Here is a 23,007-nt window from a genome sequence, read left to right on the forward strand (position 1 = left end):
TCTTTGCCTTGCATTTTATACATTAAATAATTATCATTTTAATAACTGGGGAGTAGGAGTGGAGCCTTAGTCTGATATATAATGCCTTTCATGCTAGTCTTTAAATAAATAAATAAATAAAAAATGACTTCCCTTGTACCGTCTACAGATTTGAGATCACTGTCACGGATGGTTACAGTGGAGTGTAACAAGACTCTTAAACCAGAACAAACAACAAATGTTTGCCGATTTAAAGAAATATATTATCACCCTAAGTCATGTAGGCCTAAACCTAAAGCCATGCTCACTTATTTACCCGTAACTCACTTCATTACCTCAAACCTCGATACCTTGATACGTCAGGGACAGGAACATTCTCAGCCTTCTGTGGTTGGGGACAAACTGATAATTTTTTAGATTATGTTCTTGCACTTGAGCCAACAATTGTAAGTAAATGACCTCAAGATCTTGACAGTCAAAGAGGTTAGAGCGTTGGTTGGGAGTTCCCCTTCCGGACAAGAAGGTCCACTAGTCCAGAGGATTGCTGCGCAACTAGGGTAGTCATTGTACTGTGGAAAAACGTTGCAACGAACTAGCCATAAGTATAATTGCGAATTACCTGTGAAAAATGGCTGTGTTAATCAAATCACAATGGGGACTAACATAAAAGGACTTGGCTGATAGCACGTCCAAGATAATAATAATAATAATAATAATAATAATAATAATAATAATAATAATAATAATAATAATAATAATAAAATTAAATTAAAAAAAAAAACTAGCCATGGTCTAGGAAGTTAAACAGAATATGAATTATTAAACACATAATCAGAATTATAAAACAAGTAATCCATACAATTCTTTATTTTATTTGTGTATAATACATTACTGTACTGTCACCTTCCTGAGCACACTGCTACAGTTTTGTACTTGAATGTAAATACAAAATAGCAAACCCGGGTAGATTTAACTATTTAACTGTTTCTGACAGAGACAAAACATTAAGGCTGAAAACTGGGACAATGCCAGTTTTTTCCGTAACGTCTGGTAACCCTAAATATGAACAGACTGTCGCTTAATAATGAAATGCAATAAGCACAAGGGCTGGTTATTTTCCTGGGGTCAGCAGCTCAGTGAAAGTGTTATTTAATCAAATCGAGAGAGCCAGCCCTGGACCCAGCGCTTGTGGGCGGAGATGCGTACGCGGGCTCGAGCACGTACATATGGGACGCAACTATATATAAAATGAATACCTCAGCTGGGCAATGGTGAGATGGGGATGGATTATAATTGAGTTCACAAATATAAGATAAGAAAGAAAAATCACAGAAAAACGATCGAGAGAAAGCAACAGCGTTACAGGGAAAACACGGAGTGAAGATAACAGCCACACTCGCACGCCTCAAGCTCAAAACCAGCAGTATACAGCAGATACGTTGAGGCAGGTGAACACGGTCTGACACCTCAAGCTCCCTGCGTTGTGTGTATTCTACAGGGAAAAAAAACATCAAGTAGAATCTGATAACTGTCATCATGTTGTGGACAGCCAACCAGTTCATTAGGAAGTTCTCGACCGCTACTGTGAGTAAGCCGATTCCTTTTCATTTATTTTTTAAATCTGTTGCTGAATATTATTGGTGTTACTGTCACCATTCATAATGTCTACAACTGTAATAAGGATGGTCTGTTATTCCGCTTTGATATAGAAACCAAGTATGCAGGGGCCGAAATGTAAGTGCACCGCGCTGCAAGGCAGGTGAGTGGCTAAGTGAACTTGCCTCGCGCAGTGAATGCATGGTTGAAACAGGGCTCCCCTGGGTCCTAAACTGTGCTAGGTACAGATGGGGATTGCAATAACAACACACCGGCAATGACTTTTGCAGACATTAAAGGTTTGCTGACAGAAAGGGGGTTAACAGTACAGTTTTGAGCAAAAAACAGTAGGAAATGTGGCCGGGAGATGTCTGGGAGAAAGGTAAAAAAAAATACGGGAGACTCCCGGTAAATACGGGATATTTGACAGGTCTGCATATGCAAGTCAACTAGGCTTAGAAAAGATATTGCGAGTTGCCTTGTATAATTTACTGTTTTATATTATCACATATATACAACAGCAACATCGACCAACGATTTTTGTATTACATTTAATGACACCTATATTAAAGCCAGTGTATTTAGAATACCTATCAACTTCTCCGTGTCTTATTTCAGCCACGTTGTAGCCTACACAGTGGCTCCCTAGATTGAGTCATCCTTTCGCCAATGAATTGCATCAGCAGTGATTAAAAAAAAATTTCGAACTGAAAATCTGCCAGTGCGTAGCATATATCATATTACTGGGCGGTACGGCTATGTGTAGTTATGCAGAAATCGTGTGTGTTAGGTTGAACTGGATTTTGTTGCTTGTTCTCTATAGTTCTAAGAAAAATATGCAATGGAATCGTTACAGTGGATTCTTTGTCGCTGCAATGTAACAAGGTTATCGCTTTGGTTGTAGCTGCTTGAAGTATTTTGTGTTTCAATAAACAGATTGTATGTATCAGTTTTTAGCCGACGATTACTGAGTAAACCATTTTTTTTTGAAATTGTGGAAATATTAAAATAAATTAAATAAATGAAATGACAAACGTTTCAAAGTTTTTCAGTGTCTGGTGCATTGTCATGATTGTTTTTGACGGTTGAGTATTTTACAATATCCAGTTTTAATAGTATTTGAATAGTATTAGCCGTGCATTTCTCGTGAAACATTTCATCAAATCTATTAAATAATTTTGCAAGGAAAAATATATTTCGGTAAAATATATTGCTGTGAAAGGTAAACATGTTACAGAAGCCAGCCAAAGGGACGCTCCCACCTTGTGCTAGCATGCAGCCTTATTGTATCCGGCACATGGATTATAAAAGTTATCTATGAAGAGTAGATAAATACTGTAGCGCTATACAATTCTCCTACATCTCTTTACTGTATATAGGTTGCTGCCACTGTTGGATATCAGCTGCTAGTAAAAGGGTTATTATGATAATGGAAACAGATACAGAGTTATTTTATATAGGAGATTTTTTTTTTTATTTTAGGCAATTTTTTTTTATACTGACAATAAAGTAAGTCTATGTAGATGTTTTGATGCATATTAAATACAATTACTATACTTACTGTAAAAACAAATATTATTACAAGTGTAATAAACATAGAAAAAGCATGGTATTGCAAAGTCCAGCAGGGTAAATTATGGTAAATGCACAGCATAAACATGGTAACTCTGCAGATTAATAGTGATAAACATTTATAAAAAGAGAATATTGAAATGGAACTGTGCAGTATGTGTGTTTCACCTTTTTAACCCCTTCGGTCCTGGCAGGACTTCAAGGTCCCAGTATGTTAACATATGCTGTTGGAAATCATGTTGGAACCTCAGGGGACTCTTTTAAGGTCCCAGTCGAGGTAGTGTATAAGTATATGTTAAAACAGCAACAAAAAAAGCGTCCTGTTCTCATGTATACTCAATAAAGTACGGTCAACAATAAGCCCCTTAGTTTAAAGAACACAGCAGAATATTTAACATTGTGTGAGCTGAACTCCACCTGTTAAAATGTAAGTGCTGATCTTTCTGAAAATTCAACTGACCTCTTACACAGCCATTGTATTTCAGGAATTTCTGAATGCCTTTGGCACATTCCACTCAGTCTGTCTAGGTAGGGGCAGTTATTTAGCATATTTGGATTTGCCTACTGAGTAATGCAAATAGAGTGCTAAGAACATTTTCGTATTAGACACCTATCAGTTGTGCACATACTGTATGTACACATCATTTGTTTTTCAGATTTTTGTGTGTAGACACAGACTCCAAATAACTGATGTTCCATGAGGAACAGTTTCAAAAGTGATCCCTCACCTTGATCAAGAGGGGAATGGAATAACTCCTGAGAATTCTGTTTTCTTTTTTCTCTGACACAGGTATATTACCAAAATAAGCTAAAACTTGCTCTGATTGGCCAGAGTCTGTTCGGACAAGAGGTGTACAGCCAATTGCGGAAGGAAGGCCACAAAGTGGTGGGAGTGTTCACAGTACCTGACAAGGATGGGAAGGCAGATCCTCTGGGTGAGTGAGGGGCTGAGTGCTGTCTCAGCAATACAAACCATCCTCAGCAGTACAGCCTTGTCTAACAGCAGTCAGAGGGCACAACTAGGGCTGGGCAGCTGATACGTCTTCAAAACAACACCTGATTTACTGTTATCTCACCTGCAAGACCTTTTGAAATGTATTGAAAAAGTCTTACAAAGATGCCCCCCTGTAAGTTCACATTGTCAAACTAAATATGTTTAAAAAATAATAATCTAAGTAAAACAAGAGACCATCTGGTCTTTAATGGAGACATCTGTTTGCTTTACAGCTGAGTCGTTTTTACCTGCAAAATAGGACAAATGAAACAATGTCATTTTTATAGTAAAACAGTATCTTGTACTGTCACATTTTGAGAGAACTAACTAGTTATTAACTAGATTGAAAGCAGTTCAGAAAAAAAGATGAGGATTCTCTGTTGATTTATCAGGCTAAAAAGGTCACCCATTCTGCAGAATGTGGCTATCCAGTTGTATCAGAGTCTTAGTAGCAGTGTTTAGTAACCCTATATTAAATGTTCCAGTTTTACACAGCCGTTGATATACATTCCACCCAGACAAAGTTTGTGGAAGAACCCAAAAATGAAACTCAAAAACAAAACAAAGCTGTACAGCCAGGAGCAGATAATGTGAAGGTCACATCGAACCAGTCAGTAATGTCCCAATCTTAGATGGGTGTACAGCTGTGACAGTCTATTATTTTCCCTCTCATATTTTCCAATTACAGGTCCCTTCCACAGCAACATAAGTGTTGAATCACCTGTTCTACTGTTCTGATATTGAATGTATTTTTCTGATAGCCTTGGCTATCATTAAAAGCTGTAATGAGTTCTGTGAAAGTTAATTTTCTACTTCATTGCTTCTGTCTGAATGTCAACACATTTCCAACATCTCCTGCGCTCTCAACAATTTCTTTTAACCGTCTTTTCCAGATGACCAAAAAGGAAGAGAAATATATATTTTAATTAGTCCTAGTGAAAAATATGCTGACTAATGGCATCTGTAGGTAAAATTCTAGGGTATGTTTTTATTTATTTGGTGTGTCTGCAGGGTGATGGTGGTGGTTCTTCTTCTTCTTCTTCTTCTTCTTTAAACTACAAAAATGGCTGACAGTTATACTCCCTTCTCTAGGGTCAATGCCACTCAACTATCCCTTATATATGTTAAGGTCCATGTGTAAAATCAGTAAATATATAGTTTAACTGGTAAAGGACAGCAGGCAGTTGGTTATTCAGCCACTGTAGGTTCAACTGGATTGTAATGATTTTAATTCTGAGCACTATTTACATACAGCACTTTAATAGACTTCATTAAAGTCCCTTTAATAAACAACTGACCTCATGTCACCTGGTACAGCACCTGCATGGTATTCATAGGGCCAACATCTGACAGACAGGAAGTATCCTGATCTCACACATTCTATGCTGTTCCCTTCCAGCCGTGGCAGCAGAGAAAGATGGCACACCCGTGTTCAAGTTCCCCCGGTGGAGAGTGAAAGGGAAGCCGATCCCAGACATTGTCAATGCTTACAAGTCTATAGGAGCTGAGCTCAACGTCCTCCCGTTCTGCAGCCAGTTTATCCCCATGAACGTGATCGACCATCCCAAACACGGCTCCATCATCTACCATCCCTCCATACTGCCTGCACACAGAGGGGCTTCTGCTATCAACTGGTGAGTGATATCTCTGCATAGTTCAAATCTGTCAGTCTCTATAGAGGACAGCATGCTTACTGGTTCTCAATACACCCAAGTTTACCCACAGGTATGTCACTTTGACAAGGCACAAGGTTCCACAGGAATCCGGATCAAATTACAGTACGACTGAATCCGTTTAATAAAAACCTCACCTCGGGTCTTGAAGCTATAAACAAGTGCAACTGCAGTGAACTGACTGGTAACAACTGGAAATGGCCATTTCTCTAAAACAGAGCTGAATAATTTTAAATTCAAACTCCAAATCAGAGGCCAGAAATGTGGGATTCATATTTGATTCTGATTTATGTTTTGAGGCTCATATCCGTAATGTCACCAAAGTGTCTTTTTATCATCTACGAAATATTGCAGATTAGATCTTTCATTGCTGGATTCTGAGAAGCTAATTCATGCTTTTGTCTCATCTAGATTCTGTTACTGCAATGCTCTTTTTGCTGGTTTACCAGACCATGCCTTTTCACGGTTACAGCTTGTTCAAAATGCAGCGGCACGGGTGCTTAGTAAAAAAAAAGAAAAGTGACCACATAGCTCCCATGCTTGCTTCTCTACACTGGCTTCCAGTAAGATATATAACTGCTAATAAGATCCTACTTTTGACTTACAAAACTCTACATGGCCTGGCACCTGATTATCTAAAAGAGCTTTTTGTCCCTGTGTGTACCTAGACGTGCTTTAAGTTTAAACTTTTTCATGTTCATGTTTTTTTTATTGTTTTAATTCACTTTATTGTAATTTTTTGTTTTTATTGACTTGTAAAGTGCTTTTAGATACTGTTGTATGAAAGGCACTATATAAATAAATTGTCATACTTACAATCTAAAGTTTATTTGATCCCCAAAAGAGGGGGAGGAGAATATGTTGCTGGTGATGTTCACCTTCTCAATACTAGTGGGAGGTATGAATATAGACTGATTAATAGATTACCAATAGAGAGATATATGATATCATCATATAGGTGAATCCTGTAGCTAGAGATGGTTATACTAACTCTCCTCTGCTCCCCTATTGACAGGACTCTGATTCATGGAGATAAGAAGGCTGGGTTTTCAATATTTTGGGCAGATGATGGATTGGACACAGGACCTATCCTGCTGCAGAGGGAATGTCCTGTTGAGCCCAATGACACTGTGGACACACTATACAATCGTTTCCTGTTCCCAGAGGGAATCAAAGGCATGGTAATACTAACAGGATGCTTCATCTCAATAGGTTTTATTCCTGTAGATTTTGCTCCAGTGCAATGTTTTTTTTCTAACACAAGGTAAAGATCCCATGACACTACCGCACTGAAGAATACACCGTTTTCATTGTACTGTATATGCACAAATCCATTGAATGTTGACTCAGCATTAAATGTGTTCAGCCTCCATGGGAATTAATAGAACATGATTATACACATATTTCATTTAATTCCCCCCTTCAGGTGGAAGCAGTTCAGCTTATCGCAGATGGCAAAGCTCCCCGTGTTCCACAGTCTGAAGAAGGAGCCAGTTATGAAGGAATTCAGAAGAAGGAGAATTGCAAGGTAAGTGGCTGAAAACCCCACAGGGAGCGCTGTATTGGCCTCAGCATTGTAGCACAATTAGGGAATGAAAGTCATCTGATGTTAGTGCGCCTCATTCTGCTGGAGCATCTCTTTAGGCAGCTGAGAAGTCCAGGTGGAGACTTCCAAAGCTGGGCCCTTGCCTTCAGAATTGAGTCACTTTGTAATATCTGTTTCATAGGTTCAACTGAAACTGTACAAGTATACCTCAAAAGTGCAAGCAGAAAACAATATTGGTCCATGAGCACCTTGATTTGTATGAATGTACCACAGGTACATTGAGCTCAGTAATGCCACATGGTCAAAGACTGCCTTGTGTTGATATCGTACATGTCTGTGAATAAACTGTATCCCAGCCTCCAGTTCCAAGGAGTTGGGAGAGGGGAGGGGTGTTTATAACTGTGTAATGCATTGCCCAGATTCCTAACGAGAAAATCTATTTTTAGGCTATGGCAGGAATGTATACGCTGTAGCAGCTGCCAGAGGACAGTTGTTTGTCTTCAGTGGGTTTCTAGAAGGTTGTGCAACTTGGTGGCTACAGTAGTGCCATGGCCAGCCATTTGGTCTAGAGCAAGGGTGTCAAACTCCGGTCCCCGAGGACCGCAGGTTCTTCTGGTTTTCATTCCAACTTAAGTTCTCAATTAACTTAATTGATCTCATTATTTGTTCAATTGGACATGTTTTAATATTTTTCAAGGTCTTTCACAGTTGATGATTTAAAAAAATGCACTTGATTCAAGGCAAGCTATAAAACATTGTGAGGCCTGGAGAGAAGTGTTAAATTTGTCCAATTAATCAAATAATTAGATCCATTAAGTAACTGAGAGCTCGGAAGGAATGAAAGCCAGAAGATACTGCGGCCCTCCAGGAACTGGATTGACATCCCTGGTATAGAGTGTGCTGATGTCTTATTGTTTTGACTAGGTCTCCTTCAACCAACCAGCAGAGGCCATTCACAACTGGATCCGAGGCCATGATAAAGTTCCAGGTGCATGGACTGTCATCGATGGTCAGGTAGGAAATCTTCTTTACTTTACTGCACAGTAGTAGTAGTAAAGCAGCAGTGATAGTAAAGCTCAGTGAAAGCCTTATGAAATCATGGGAAAGCACACCACAATTAATGATGCGTCATTGTGGCAAAGTGGTTTACTGTGTACAGCTGCAGGACTGATGCGGTGCGTAATGAACAGACAGAGAGGTTATAATCCAGTTGGAACAAACGTTTATTTTTAATCCAGGTCTGGTGACCAAATAATAATCCCCGGCAATACACAACAATGTGTAGTGCATGTTGTCATTACAAAGTATAGTCCTGATGCATTTCCTCGGGTAACTTAACATACACGTCTCCTGTTTATTTTTTTGCAGTCCCAAATTATAAACACGCGTATCCTTCCCACAATGTACTAACACGGTCACCAGTCCTGGGTGCGTGCAGTAGTGCTCGTGGTGGGTGATACAGGTTTATAAGTGACAATAGTGCAGTGTTGTTCTGGGTTTTGTGCTGGCCCTTGGCGATGGATCCGGAAAGTGTTATCTTCTAATAACAAACAACAACAATTAGCGACAAAACAAACAAACACTCACAATATGTTATCACAGGTATTCTCACAGGTCCTTCCAGGTTCTATTTTCAGACCAAAGCGAAGGAACAGAGTGCATCTCTCTGTCCCCTTTTATGCCGTCACACATGACCCTTTGGTAAACAAGTGCAGCCGCCCCTCCAATCCGCGACTGCCACATCATTTCCCTTCTGGGTCGATGAGTTCATGCACTGGAGTTCCGCCCCCTTTCTAGCTGGCCGACTTCACTTGAACCCTGGGAAAGAACTGTCAGGCCAATCTATCCAAGGTACTCTGTTCTTGCTACTTAGCGCCCTCACAGGTCGGGAGGGAGATTTACCACCAAGAATCACTGTATTTCTATCACAATCATCCATAACTATTAAACACTCAATAGTGCTGAATTAAATGGGAAATATTTTTTTCTGGTACAATGGTGTTATTTTGTTGGATGGGCTAAAAGCTACTAGTAGAGCCATGGCTTCTTGCTCTCTGTTCTTTTGTTCATTGAGCATTTTGATTGCATATAAAACTGATACGCATGTGTAGTTTGAAATTGTGGTCATGTCAATTGAAATGCAGTGAGACTGGAGTAGGTTGAGACTGCCAGTCGTCAAAATCATATTTATGTTGTGCAAATCTACGGATCTCCTAGTTTCAACAATATACCAAGCTGTAAATCTTTAGCAATACATAATGTAAACACAGTTGGTGGTTAGTGGCTGTGTATACTATTGACCTGTGAGCAAGTTGTGCAGTGTAGTCTGTGGCAGGTGCTCATTCCAGTTTTCTCACTTTGTTTCAGTCTATTCGCCAGCAGTCGGGTGATGCTGTTTGTTTCTGCTGTGTCTTGCATTTTCTGGTAGTGGCTGGTTCCTTGAAATCTGTACCTGTCAATATTTTCTTTGTGAGTTAGATTATCTGTGTGGTCTCTTTCATTGCCTTTTCTTAAAGGAAGACTGTGGCAAAGTGGTTTGCAGTGCGCAGGTGTAGAGGTGATGCACTGCTCAGGAATGAATTGAAACAACACAGTTCAGTTAAACAGACTCTTTATTTGGCTGGGTTGCCAGAAATAAAAACCTGGCTCTACACAACAATGTGTATCGCGCAGGTAAACCACAGGGTTCAGTACCAAAATAATAATCGACACTAAACAAGACACACACAAACACAACACGGTCACAAGTCCAGAGTGAGTGCTCTTAGTGAAAGTGGGGATTTACAGGTTTATACGTGCACAATGGTGAAGTGTAGTCCGGGTTTAATTGCTGGCTGTTTAGCTACAGTTCCCGGATATTAGCCTTCTATAAATGACAAACGTAACAGTTTAATAGAGAAACAAAACAATACACAAAAACTCCCGGTTTCTTTATAACACAGTACTCCTTTTCAGTCACGCCCCCTTCAGTAGCGAGTGCAATCACGTGTCCCCAAATCCATGACTGACACATCGCCTACCACATTAAGGCGATGACTTCTGGTATTGTGACTCTGGCCCCTTTCGGTATGGCCAACTTCCAACTGACCCTGGAATGAAATGCCCAACCATCCAGTCCGGGGCACGCTGTTCCTGTTATACCGCGCTCTCACAGGTCAGGAGGGAGATTGTTGACTAGGATTAATTCACTCTCTGTCACAAAGACATATCAATTGTAGTCGGTTTAGGTTTGTGCCATTGTGTTGAACGACACAGATGTTACTACACGTCTATAGCTGTAGGTTGAGCATTAGTACCCAACTAACATACAGTATGTGGCTGGTAAGATACCTGCAACAGTTCCCGGTCTAACTAAAGCAAATTTTATATACTGTATGTGCAGTTGCCCCTGTACCTTGGGTGTCTAAGGGAACCATTTATAGGCAAATATACGTAAGGACTAAAGAAATGCATTTAGTTTAAAGAGGAGTCTGACAAACCATTTTTTAACTGTAATTTATATTACTGTATTCATAACTTTAAACACTCAAATCATAAAGTACATTCTGAAGTAAAGGGCTGCAGTGTGGAATAGTGGTTAGGGCTCTGGAGTCTTGACTGGAGGGTTGTGGGTTCAATCCCAGATGGGGGACACTGCTGCTGTACCCTTGAGCAAGGTACTTTACCTGGATTGCTCCAGTAAAAACCCAACTATATAAATGGGGAATTGTATGTAAGAATAATGTGATATCTTGTAACAATTGTAAGTCGCCCTGGATAAGGCCGTCGGCTAAGAAATAAATAATAATAATAATAAAGTAAAGGTTTTATGCACAAGACGAAGTGTGTGTTCTCTAGTAATTGTGTATTGATTGTCTTTGAGGTAGTTATATCATTGTATCTACAGGAACAGTGTGTTTATCAGTAGTAAAGATGGCATATCTGTGTGGTTTAGGTGGTTACCCTGTACGGCTCATCCCTCCTTGGTGGCTCGGTGCCCACGGGCCAGCCCCTGGATATTGAGGGAACGTCCAAACCTGGCCTCGTCACCAGCAATGGCCTGGTCCTCTTCGGCACTGATGGGAAAGCGGTAAGTACAAATTCATTTTGATCTCACAGCTCCGTAGGATGAACCTGCAAAGAATGAAAACCTAGATAAGTCTGGGAAAATTGTGAATGCCAACTTTCCTGGTGGGAGTATTGCAGCTGTTAAATGCTATGCCCGGTTTATTCTTGGAAACCTGTCCAGAGAACCTGGATAGTTCACACTGTCACTGGCATGTGCTGAGCAATGTGGAAAGTGTTCACGCGTCATGGAAAAATATCTGAATTTATTTTGTAATGTGTTGTGGAAAGCCTTTATTACTTATTCCTGTTTATTTGCAAATGTATATATTTTTTTGTTACTGGTCAAGATACTGTACCACCAGCTGACTGAACCATGAAAGTTGTATTTTATTATGTGTTGCAGGCGTGTATTTTAAATACACAAATGCGTAGGTTCAACGCCAAAGCTTTTGTAACATCACGTTTTTTATATTTCTTTAGACACCACAACTTTTCTAAGCAGAATACAACATTGTTGAGTTGAAATACAAAAGCAAATCCGATGTACACCTTTGAAATTTGTAAAAATGAGTACATTGATTTAAAATCCACCTATCAAGTGTAATGTTTTCATTCACTTTGCTGGGATGGTCTCCATCGGTTTATTGAAAATAGATTTTGGAGCGCTTTAAAGCATATGATGAAATCATTTTTTCAGTGAGTTGTGGGGGCATGAAAAGCTGTTCCTGCTGACATTCCTGACAGCATTGGCTGAATGTATATCTCTTTCTTTCCTCTGTAGCTCGTGGTGAGAAACCTTCAGTTTGAAGATGGCAAAATGATCTCAGCAGCCAAGTACTTCTCAGCCGGGGAGAGTGTGAGTGTGGAGCTCACAGAGGAGGAGAAGACGACTGCTCAGCAAATCCGGGTACACTCTACTGAGTTTGAACTTTCAGCTTGCTTGCTAGTTTGATGATAGGCATCTCATGCAGTTATGGAATATAGGGTAGTCCCTTTGACTTGGAATTATATAAATCTAGTTATTTTGAGACTGTGTGGTTATTTGTTAAGAGAATGAATGTTTTTGCAAGTAGGTGCATTGTTGATCACGTCTAACCATTTCTCATTCTGGTTCTCTCTTGTCACAGGCTATATGGAAAGGGATTTTAAGCAACGTTCCAGAAGTAGAAGAGTCCACTGATTTCTTCAAATCAGGAGCTGCTTCAATGGATGTTGTCAGGTGAGTTTCATTCAATGGTGTGGATGATCTTTTAAATGGATATTAAGTAACAACCATCTTTGTCTTAATTAAAGGGTTGTTTTTAGTACCTCAGTAGTACCTTGCTGGATTCTAAAGGTGCCTAACATTGGCAAACTTCTGACTGACTGACATAAGATGCATATTTAAAATTTTGCACAATTCTTTAATGGTATTTTTCAAAACATTGTGATAGCTTCCGTTCCTATAATTCTAAATTATTTTAAATGTAATGCAAACTTGACAGCTGTATAAAAAAAAGCTCCTTTAGCCAGACTTGCAGGTGCAATCCCACACTTGTTTCGAAGGCTTGGGGCTGAGGCACCATGATGGGGGGAATACATGTTAATCTCTTCTATATAACACCCTTACATTGGGTGCCGCCCCACAGGTTAGTGGAGGAGATCAAGCAGAAGTGTGACGGGCTGCAGCTCCAGAATGAGGATGTCTACATGGCCACCAAGTTTGAGGACTTCATTCAGATGATCGTGAGGAAGCTGCGTGGGGAGGACAAGGAGGAGGAGCTCATCGTAGATCATGTAGGTCTTTATAAACCACAAGGAGATGATGGTACTAACACCCAGTTGTTTCAGATTGGTATATCATTGCGGCAAAGTGGTTAACAGTGTGCAGGTACAGGTGGTCAGTAATCAGACAAACAACGATAATCCAGGTGCAATGAAGGTTTAATTTTATAATCCAATGCCTGATGGCTAACAGCAGTAAACAATAACAATGTTAATGATGCAATACAGCGGCACGTATTGCTTATTTATAATCTGAGGGTTTGCCCCGGAATAATAATAGTCCCGTTTTCAGTTCACCCACATGTAACACAAACACAAACACAAACACCAGTCCACAGTGCGTGCTCTAGTGCTCGTGGTGAATACAGTTCTTTAGTGACAACAAAAGTGCAGTGTTGTTGATCCGGGTTTAGTGCTGGCCTTTGGCGACAGCTCCGGATCGCGTTAGCCGTCCAAATAATTACAAACAGTATTATTAACGACACACAAAAAACAAACAAAACACTCACATTTCACATTTGTGAATGGTTACGTTAAATGACCATTCACAAAGCAACAGATCACATCACGACGTCCCCTTTTTATAACATCTCCCATGACCCCTTGGTCAACAAGAGCATCCGCTCCTCCAATCCGCGGATGATCCAGACAGTAATGAAAACGTTCATTAAATCTATTTTAATCTCACTTGTATTAACCCCCAAGAATTATTTATTGATTCCCTTTTACCAAATGTAATGACATTGTAGATTTAGAGGGTTTAAGATGTGAAACCTGTCTTCTAATCTGAGTCAAAGGAGCTGCAGCACTGGAATCTGACTTGTTAATACTCTGTACTTCAGGTAATAAAGAATATAAATAACATGACTGTGAAGATGCCTCATCAGTGCTTTATAAACGGAAGATTTGAGGATGCTGAGAATGGAAAGACTTATGACACTGTCAACCCCACTGACGGATCAGTAAGTAGAGATTCAGAAAGATCTGCAATTGCCAGATATGTATCTGCCTGAATTATATTACAAAGTAAGTACAAATTACCAATTGCCTTTATTTTAGACTACTTTTTTTGTAATCCAAATTTAACCAAACAAAAAAGAAAATGGAAAGTGTTTTATGAAACCCCAATATTGAAGTTTTAATAAGACATAAACATAAACCACACTTTCAGTGGCAATACATAGCTGTTTTAAACATAAAAGAAAAAACATGACCTATTCATGAAAGATTACTTCTGCTGACACCTTGATATGTATAGTTAGTTTCAGGGTAATGCAGTTCTACCAGTGTGTGTGTGAGGGGTGTTTTACTGTATGTTCAATGGGAACTGTTGTCTATGACAAACTGCAAAACCATGCTACCAGAAAGAGTATCCTTGAATTTTTTCAACCTCAACACGAGAACAGGGCTTAGCGCTGAGTTACAATTTTTCTCTTACAAATGTATGAAAAACAAAGGTCTCTTGTAGTTTCAGTGTCCCAAATGCGATATATGTGCTTACCAAGGAATTATTTACTACACTGTTGAGCAGAGTAATCTAACTTAATACCTGGGAGGTTTTGCTGTAATGTATAAGAGAGTTGTGATACTCCCCCTAGGCCCCCTTGAAAATAAGATTCCTCCCCCAATTATATACCCCCCCCCCCCCCAACCAGGTAAATAGGTTAACAAATAAATATAATGCTTATTTCATGACATTCTAACACTTTGCCAGGTTATTTGCAAAGTGTCTTATGCATCAGTGGGTGACGTCGACAGGGCAGTAGCAGCGGCCAAAGATGCCTTTGAGACGGGGCCGTGGGGCAAGATGAATGCAAGAGACAGAGGCAGGCTGCTGTACAAGTAAGCACTTTGGGCCTGGTTTACAGTATTAATGTCTTTTACCTCATTTTTCTGTAGCGGCAACAAGCACCCCAAAAAGTCATTTAAGTGTGCATACTGTGTTTGTTACTACCGGTAGTTTTGTAACAGTTGATTTTATCTTTTACAAAATGTAGTTTAAATAGTGTAGTGCAGCTTCACTCTATTTCCATTTCCTCTTGGAGTTGTTGCCCTGTAGTTCCCAATGATCGCTTTCTTACAGGATCTACTCATATTTGTTGTGACGTGTCTCGCAGGCTTGCAGATCTGATGGAGGAACACCAGGAGGAGCTGGCTACCATAGAAGCCATCGACTCTGGTGCTGTCTACACACTGGCCCTGAAGACTCACGTGGGCATGTCTGTACAGACCTTCCGCTATTTTGCTGGATGGTGCGACAAAATCCAGGTATGAAGTGAAGTAAGAACTTAAACACGTTCTTTGCTACTGCAGATACAGGAAAATGGCTCCTTAAAATCTGAGTGCCTGTTCATTGTTAATTAAAAACTGATAAGGAGATTCTTAAGAACAAGTGATCATTTCCATAAACCTTTTTTTTAGAAATATGTATTTTTTTTCACTTATATTCGTGCTAGTTGCAAAATCTGATCAGGAATTTAAAATCCTAATAGGGGATTGGTAAAATCCAGTCAAATTAGAAAGAATCAATAATAACTAAAGGCAAGTGCTTTTTGTTAGAGGTCTGAACTTTAGCTACTGCCACAGTATTTATCTGTTCATGACACATAGCCCTGAGGCAAGATCAATGGGCTTATACCAGCAGCACTAATTTCCCACGATATAGCTGTTTAAATATAAAACACCACCAAAATCTATTTCTAGTTTAAACATGACCAAGTGAGGGCACTGCACTCTATTATAACACATGTGTTACAGCTACTGTTAATAATTTGCTGAGGGGCTACAGCAGGCTTTTAGTTAAGTATGACTAAAGCAGAAATATATGTTATATTCTATATGTTTAGAATATAAGTTATTATTATTATTTATTTCTTAGCAGACGTCCTTATCCAGGGCGACTTACAATTGTTACAAGATATCACATTATACATTATTTCACATTATACAGATATCACATTTTTTTTACATACAATTACCCATTTATACAGTTGGGTTTTTACTGGAGCAATCTAGGTAAAGTACCTTGCTCAAGGGTACAACAGCAGTGTCCCCCACTGGGGATTGAACCCACAACCCTCCGGTCAGGAGTCCAGAGCCCAGAGCCCTAACCGCTACTCCACACTGCTGTTCCAGTTTTAGTTTAGTTTCATCTCATATATACCCCAAAATATTCATTCTATTTATATTCTGGGCATTCTCTGAAAAATTCTATAAAGCATGACAGCCTTTGTGTCCCATGTCGTTCAACACAAGACTTCCTTTTCTCCTATAGGGCACAACAATACCCATCAACCAGGCTCGCCCCAATCACAACCTGACCTTCACCAAAAAGGAGCCTCTGGGGTAAGTGTTGCTGCTTTTGTGAACTGAGCCAGTAGCGCAGTACCTGAAGACACAGCCTGCACCTTGAGGAGTGTGCATGGTTAGCTATGCAGTTAATAGCTGGGAACTGCAATAGAGCTATGCAGCAGGTTAACATCCTGTTGCATACACTAATACACGGACGTGCCTCTCAGCAGCTGTGTTGAACTACAGAATATACATATCACAATGGATCTTGATTTTTTTTTGTTTGTTTTGTTTTTGTTTTGGAACAGTGTATGCGCCATTGTCATTCCCTGGAATTACCCACTGATGATGCTTGCTTGGAAGAGTGCAGCCTGCTTAGCTGCTGGCAATACCCTCGTCCTTAAACCTGCCCAGGTAAGAAGATACAGGAAACCCCACCCAGATCAGATGAGTACATTGGCAATAGGGGTACAAAAAAAAGAGTAAATCTTAAAGCCATTAAAATGGTATGTTCCTGCTGTTTGTAGTTGTGGGGCTTGAGGAGTTGCAGTAACAATTGAAATAACATACTTTGTACTCTGCTCATAAGGTAACCCCACTGACGGCACTGAAGTTTGCTGAACTTACAGTCAAGGCTGGCATCCCCAAGGGTGTTATAAACATTATACCTGGATCAGGTGAGTGGATTTATCAGTGAGAACTGCCTTCCATTTACTGTTTTGTTAGTTTCCTGTGTGATTTGGGCTAACCGGAGCCCCTGCTGCTGTTTCCTGTGCTTCTCCCTGGCTCCAGGGGGTCTCGTTGGGCAGCGCATGTCTGATCATCCCGATATCCGCAAGCTGGGCTTCACTGGCTCCACCCCCATCGGGAAACACATCATGAAAAGGTAGGAAGTAGAAACAGTATCTAGGAAACAGAATGAAGGAAAACTGATGGCCATCCCAGCAAAGTGAATGAAAACATTACACTTGGTAGGTGTTTTTTTTTTTGCAAGGATCCTTTCACACATGGTAGACGAATGAACCAATTTACCAATCATTAGCACTGCTAACAATTGCTTCTCTTTAGCTGTGCATTGAGTAACTTGAAGAAAGTGTCTCTGGAGCTGGGAGGCAAGTCTCCACTCATCATCTTTCAAGACTGTGACTTGGACAAGGCTGTGCGAATGGTAAGAACTAGTACCAGGGGCTGCCTCCTGGAGAAACAGCTATTTATTTATACAATCACTGAAGCAGTTTTTGTCTTAATAAAAGAACAGCGGTGCGCAATGGGTTTGGCATTTCTGAATAGAAATTATAGCAACCAAACCTGAAAATCACGCTCTTATGCAAGTCCATGTGCTTTGGGGAAATGACTCCTATGATGATCAACTTGAAGTTCAAAACAATAGAAAAAAAATGAGAAATTGTCTTGACTACTATTGTGCTAGGCTCAGTGTAGTAGTAGTAGGAGAACTACAGTACTTGATTTCCACGGATTTTCAATGGAATAGTTGCTGCTATTGTTTTATAAGTACTGGCTGCTAGCATTGGGGGGCGGGGCGGGGCGGGGGCGGGTGCGGGGTTGGGGGGGGATCTTCCACAAGCCCTAACAAAAGTTTTGCTTCCCCAGGGTATGGGATCTGTATTCTTCAATAAAGGAGAGAACTGTATTGCTGCTGGCCGTCTGTTTGTGGAAGAGTCTATACACGATGAGTTTCTGAGGAGAGTGGTGAGTTCACATAGGCAGGCTTTAGTGGCAGTTGTCGTGAGAGCTTCTTTGCACTCAGTCATGACCTGAATACCCCCTGTCGTTCAGTCCTGGTGGTCTAGTGATGTGGACTAACCTACATAGGAGGTAACTTGAGACAGACACACATAGGGGATCAGTCCCAAACCTGTAGAGGCGAAAGCCATGGAAAATAGTGCCTTAGCTTCTGCATCACCATGCCCCCTTAACACATTTTAAGTTTTATTTCCTCTTTTCTGTTGCTCATTTATATAGGAAGCCTGGTTGTCCACACTAAGTTTTAATTGGTTTATTTATATTGTCAGAGCTTATCTGCTGACCAGCAGAAGCTGAGTAGCATGGGTTTGAAAGCTAAAACCCATAAGCCTCCTTGTGTGCTTTGTGTCAGTTGGAGGAGGTTAAGAAGATGAAGATCGGAGACCCACTCGACCGTTCCACTGACCACGGACCCCAGAACCACAGGGCGCACATGGAGAAGCTGCTGGAGTATTGCGAGATCGGGAAGAAGGAGGGAGCCACACTGGTGTATGGGGGTCAGCAGGTTCAAAGGCCAGGTACAACCGCCAAATCCAACCTAGGGATTTAGTGCCAAAATAGGCCTTTTCTGACTCTTTGTGTCTACTGTCGATATATTTACATACTTTTTCTAGCTGTAAGTCTACTTCTCATGGTATAAGTATAATTGCAAAATAAATAATACATCTGTTTGCCTTATTTTTTCACACACTTTTTATTGTGTCCATTTCTTTGTCGCTGTATACATTCCTGTCTGTGTCCATCTGTCAATCTGTCCATGTAGCTCTGTCCTGCATACTGTTTACAGTTGTTGGTCTGTTGCTGGTGGGAGGTGTTGGTTTTACCATTATAAACCTGTAGTTGTGAGTTCCTTTTCCCCTGTTGACAACATTTCCCTCGTTTTTTAGGCTATTTCATGGAACCAACTGTGTTTACAGATGTAGAGGATCACATGTACCTTGCCAAAGAGGAGTCATTCGGGCCCATCATGGTCATCTCCAAGTTTAAAGATGGGTAGGTTTTCCGGAATAATACTTTATATATACTGTTAAATATATTTGTGTGCCAGCTGCTAGGGGATTACAGGCTAAGCAGCAAACAACTAAAGGGAAGCTTTCTTGAACAGCGTGTGATACATCTAAATAACCTGACATCCTTCAAAGTCTGTTCAGAATCAGGGCCCCCACACAAGATACAAGATGTTAACATCTAGGTTTTGGCTGTTCTGCAGGGGAAATCATTTGTATTCTGTCACTAAATTGTGCTGCCTCCCCGCAGGGACGTGGATGGAGTTCTACAGAGGGCGAATGACACAGAGTTCGGTCTGGCATCGGGAGTGTTCACCCGGGACATCAGCAAAGCCATGTATGTGAGCGAGAGGCTGGAGGCAGGGACTGTGTTCATAAACACCTACAACAAGACCGATGTGGCCTCACCATTCGGGGGCTTCAAACAGTCTGGCTTTGGGAAGGACCTTGGTAAGAGAGACACTCTAATTAATGTTCTGCAGCACTGAACTCCACTTTTATAAAATACTAGTATTCATACATTTTATCTTTTAACATGTTTGGGTATTGACACGATGACACTCAAATATATCTTGGATAAAATGGTACACCGCCAAGTGTGTATTTACATATCAGTATCAATATAAAGTAAGTCTACTATCAGCCCAAAATCTAGTTTCTGGTGAGGGCTGACAGACATTTCTTCAACAGGAAAGAGTGAGATATATGCTTTTCTGCTCTTATCAGAACTAGAAGGATGTTTCATCTTGTGGAAGCTTCTACATATTCACACCTGCACTGCCCCTGCAACACCAAGAAGTGTGGTTGACTGCATGTTATTGAACAGTTATGATTCTCTTTTTCTTGCAAGCTAGCATATGCATAACAAGACTACTTCTGCAAATGAAATACTGCACACGTGACCTTGCTGTGAGCCTTATTTACCCACTTAAAACATTTGATTTTGCTCTGCACCCTTACTATCAGCACCACATTCCTCCCCGCACCTCCTCCTGTTACACCTTGTTATAATAACTTCAAGGTCACCGTCCATGACTGTTGTGGATTCAACTTTACAAAAGGGAATGGTTAATAGCCCCAAATGGCGGGCTAGTTACCTAGGAGATGGGTGTTGGGTGTGAGACGATGTGTTCTTGTCAGAGGCCCATTTTAATTCAACTTTTCTTTAATTTGTCTGCTGCAATCATAAGATGATTGGTGTACAAGTAAATCTATAGTCAAACTTGACAACATCAAGACTGTTGGCTGCTTTCCCAGACCACGATATGCACTAATCTTGGACTATCTAATGTTACCCAAGGTGAGGTGGTCCATGTACAGAGTCTGTGAAAGCCAGCCATTTATGTATACTGTTTCAGACTTAACTGTGATTCCACTTCAAATGAACTACATTAATTGTTCTACCCCCCCCGACAGAATTAAAAAGCAAGCTTTATTATTTTCTTATTTCCCTTTTCCCCCACACAGGAGAAGAAGCTCTCCATGAATACCTCAGGACTAAAGCAGTGACTGTGGAATACTGAGGGAAGAGTTCATTCAGAAGCTGCTAAAAATCAACCACCCATCCCAACTGGAGATTTCTCTCTCAAGCACCTTATTCTGTTAACAGGAATCACCTCTGTTAATTTACACAGCAAGAAAATAACTAAATAAGTGGACATCGAGTGAACTGATGCATCTTACATTCACTGCTACTACTACATCCATGTGCCTACTGATTTTTAATTCTGAAATCTTGGGGGAAAAAGACTGATTTTTGAGAACAGAGAACAGTTTTGTCACAATTTTCCTTCCTTAACTTCCTTTTAAATTGAGCCCAAAAACACAGGTAATGGGCAATCTCAAGATAATTTACCAAATCTGAAGACATCATACCACCGAGTTGAAATTGGATGGCTGACAGTTAATGTGGTCTGCGTGCATTCAGTATGTGTTTGACAAACTGCACATATTTTATATTTATAAAAATGATTTGAGTATTAATGTAATACAAGATCATTTATTTCATTGTATTTTATTTTACATTTTATATCAACCAAAACTTTCTTAGGCTGTTTCTGTAACTCATTGAGAATGTATACCTTAAAACTTCAAGTAAATGCCTCTTGTTTATTTACAATATTTGCTAGCAGACCCGCGATTATTTGAGACCGGCGTCACTAGCTTCACATGCTTCAGGTCATTGAGAAGCCACTAACACACAACCTTGTAGCAACATCGTGACCCAATTTAAACATTCCAGCAATTTTGTTAAAAAGTAACAGTTTTGTTTTATAACCCTCAAGTATAACGCAAAAGTATTATTACGGTATTTTTATATGCACTGGTTAACAAGGATACGGTATGCAAAACATTGGAAAATGAACAAGCAGAAGTATGAATGTGTATTAAAAAACTGAATTAGATCTAATATTGTTATTATTTTTAATAATAATAACAATAATGATAACAGTTAAATCCACTAAAGGATAGCCCTGTAGATATCAGAACACAGGCGTGTAGGCAATGCTTACAGCATAATAATAATACAAACTTCTAAAATGTTTTTAAAAATGACAACAAAACACATTAAAATACACCAAGAGGTTTGTATCTGGCCTACCTTCAGCATGCTTAAAATTATCAAAAATTTTAATAACGTAATAACCACATTAAACAAATATGCATTACATGAGGAGGCTGTGTGGTCCAGTAGTTAAAGAAAAAGGCTTGTAACTAGGAGGTCCCTGGTTCACATCCCACCTCAACCACTGGCTCATTGTGTGACCCTGAGCAAGTCACTTAACCTCCTTGTGCTCCGTCTTTCGCGTGAGACGTAATTGTAAATGACTCTACAGCTGATGCATAGTTCACACATCCTAGTCTCTGTAAGTCGCCTGCTAAATAAACAAATAACATGTAGGCCTACCTTAAATTATGTTTTCTATTATTATTATTTATTAATCCTGAGTCACTTTCATCGCTGTCACTTATTAGCAGTTCATTACACTCAAGCTCCTCCTCATCTTCCTCAGCTTCAATGGCAATGACAGAGACCAAGTGTTTATTTACAATATTTGCCAGCAGACCCGGCGCATATTGGAGACTGGCAATTATTTGCAACCCGGCAATTATTTGTTTTATGGTATATTTAGACCACTTTTGTTCTAGACCCACCAGTAATGAAGTTTCCATCTGCACAATGAATCCACTCTCACATTGTTCTAATATAAAAATCAGGCTGCTGCAGTCTATAATCCAGCATGTAACCAAACATTACACAAAATCATATATATCATTTTTGTAGAATTCATATTATAAACCTCTCCATCTACCTCTTAACAGTATAACTAACCGAGAGCCCTCTGTTCTATAGTGCAGGTTTAACACCCGGCTCTAATGTGGTGCTCATTACGTAACTTAAGCCAGCAGACCAATTTCTGACAGCGTGCAATGACAACAGGCTGCTGCGTCCCAGTTGCAGATGGAAACAAGGCATACAGTACGTTCCCATGATACCTCAGATCCTTTAAATTCTTTCTTTTCATGAATTAAACCTAGTTTCTTCTCATACCTATTAAAAACCCTGTGGTCTGGGAGTAAACCTGCAATGGATACATTGATGATTTAGCTCAATAGTTATAGTATAACTGGACTGTGTCAAAAGTAAAATAAATAAATATACTTTATTATACTTTTAGAACTGCCATGCATTTAACCATGTCCCTTGAATTTAAATGACCAGTGCCTAGCAATTATGCTAAAAGTTGTAACTGAAACTTGCTGTGTGTGGTG

The 23,007-nt window shown here is 40.0% G+C and overlaps 1 protein-coding gene across 1 annotated transcript; it reads left to right on the forward strand.

The window, feature by feature from the left end:
• Positions 1-1,198: 1,198 nt before the first annotated feature.
• On the forward strand, positions 1,199-21,352 carry aldh1l2 (aldehyde dehydrogenase 1 family, member L2). The gene is made up of 23 exons (XM_034032179.3): positions 1,199-1,563; positions 3,938-4,082; positions 5,541-5,775; positions 6,830-6,995; positions 7,241-7,342; positions 8,285-8,374; positions 11,295-11,429; positions 12,189-12,314; positions 12,535-12,626; positions 13,036-13,183; positions 14,014-14,133; positions 14,886-15,013; positions 15,289-15,439; positions 16,446-16,516; positions 16,771-16,876; positions 17,052-17,139; positions 17,255-17,348; positions 17,531-17,630; positions 18,074-18,172; positions 18,579-18,744; positions 19,114-19,219; positions 19,484-19,683; positions 20,701-21,352. The coding sequence occupies exons 1-23, from the start codon at positions 1,516-1,518 to the stop codon at positions 20,754-20,756; spliced, it is 2,772 nt and encodes a 923-aa protein (XP_033888070.2). The 5' UTR covers positions 1,199-1,515; the 3' UTR covers positions 20,757-21,352.
• Positions 21,353-23,007: the final 1,655 nt, after the last annotated feature.

Source organism: Acipenser ruthenus, chromosome 14 (assembly GCF_902713425.1).
Source record: "Acipenser ruthenus chromosome 14, fAciRut3.2 maternal haplotype, whole genome shotgun sequence".
Classification (NCBI taxonomy): domain Eukaryota; kingdom Metazoa; phylum Chordata; class Actinopteri; order Acipenseriformes; family Acipenseridae; genus Acipenser; species Acipenser ruthenus.

Excerpts from the sequence above, each read along its gene's own strand:
- aldh1l2 (XM_034032179.3), top strand. The coding sequence starts at position 1,516 with ATGTTGTGGACAGCCAACCAGTTCATTAGGAAGTTCTCGACCGCTACT. Across the intron at positions 8,375-11,294 it reads GGACTGTCATCGATGGTCAG|GTGGTTACCCTGTACGGCTC; the intron begins GTAGGAAATCTT and ends TGTGTGGTTTAG. Across the intron at positions 15,014-15,288 it reads AGAGGCAGGCTGCTGTACAA|GCTTGCAGATCTGATGGAGG; the intron begins GTAAGCACTTTG and ends CGTGTCTCGCAG.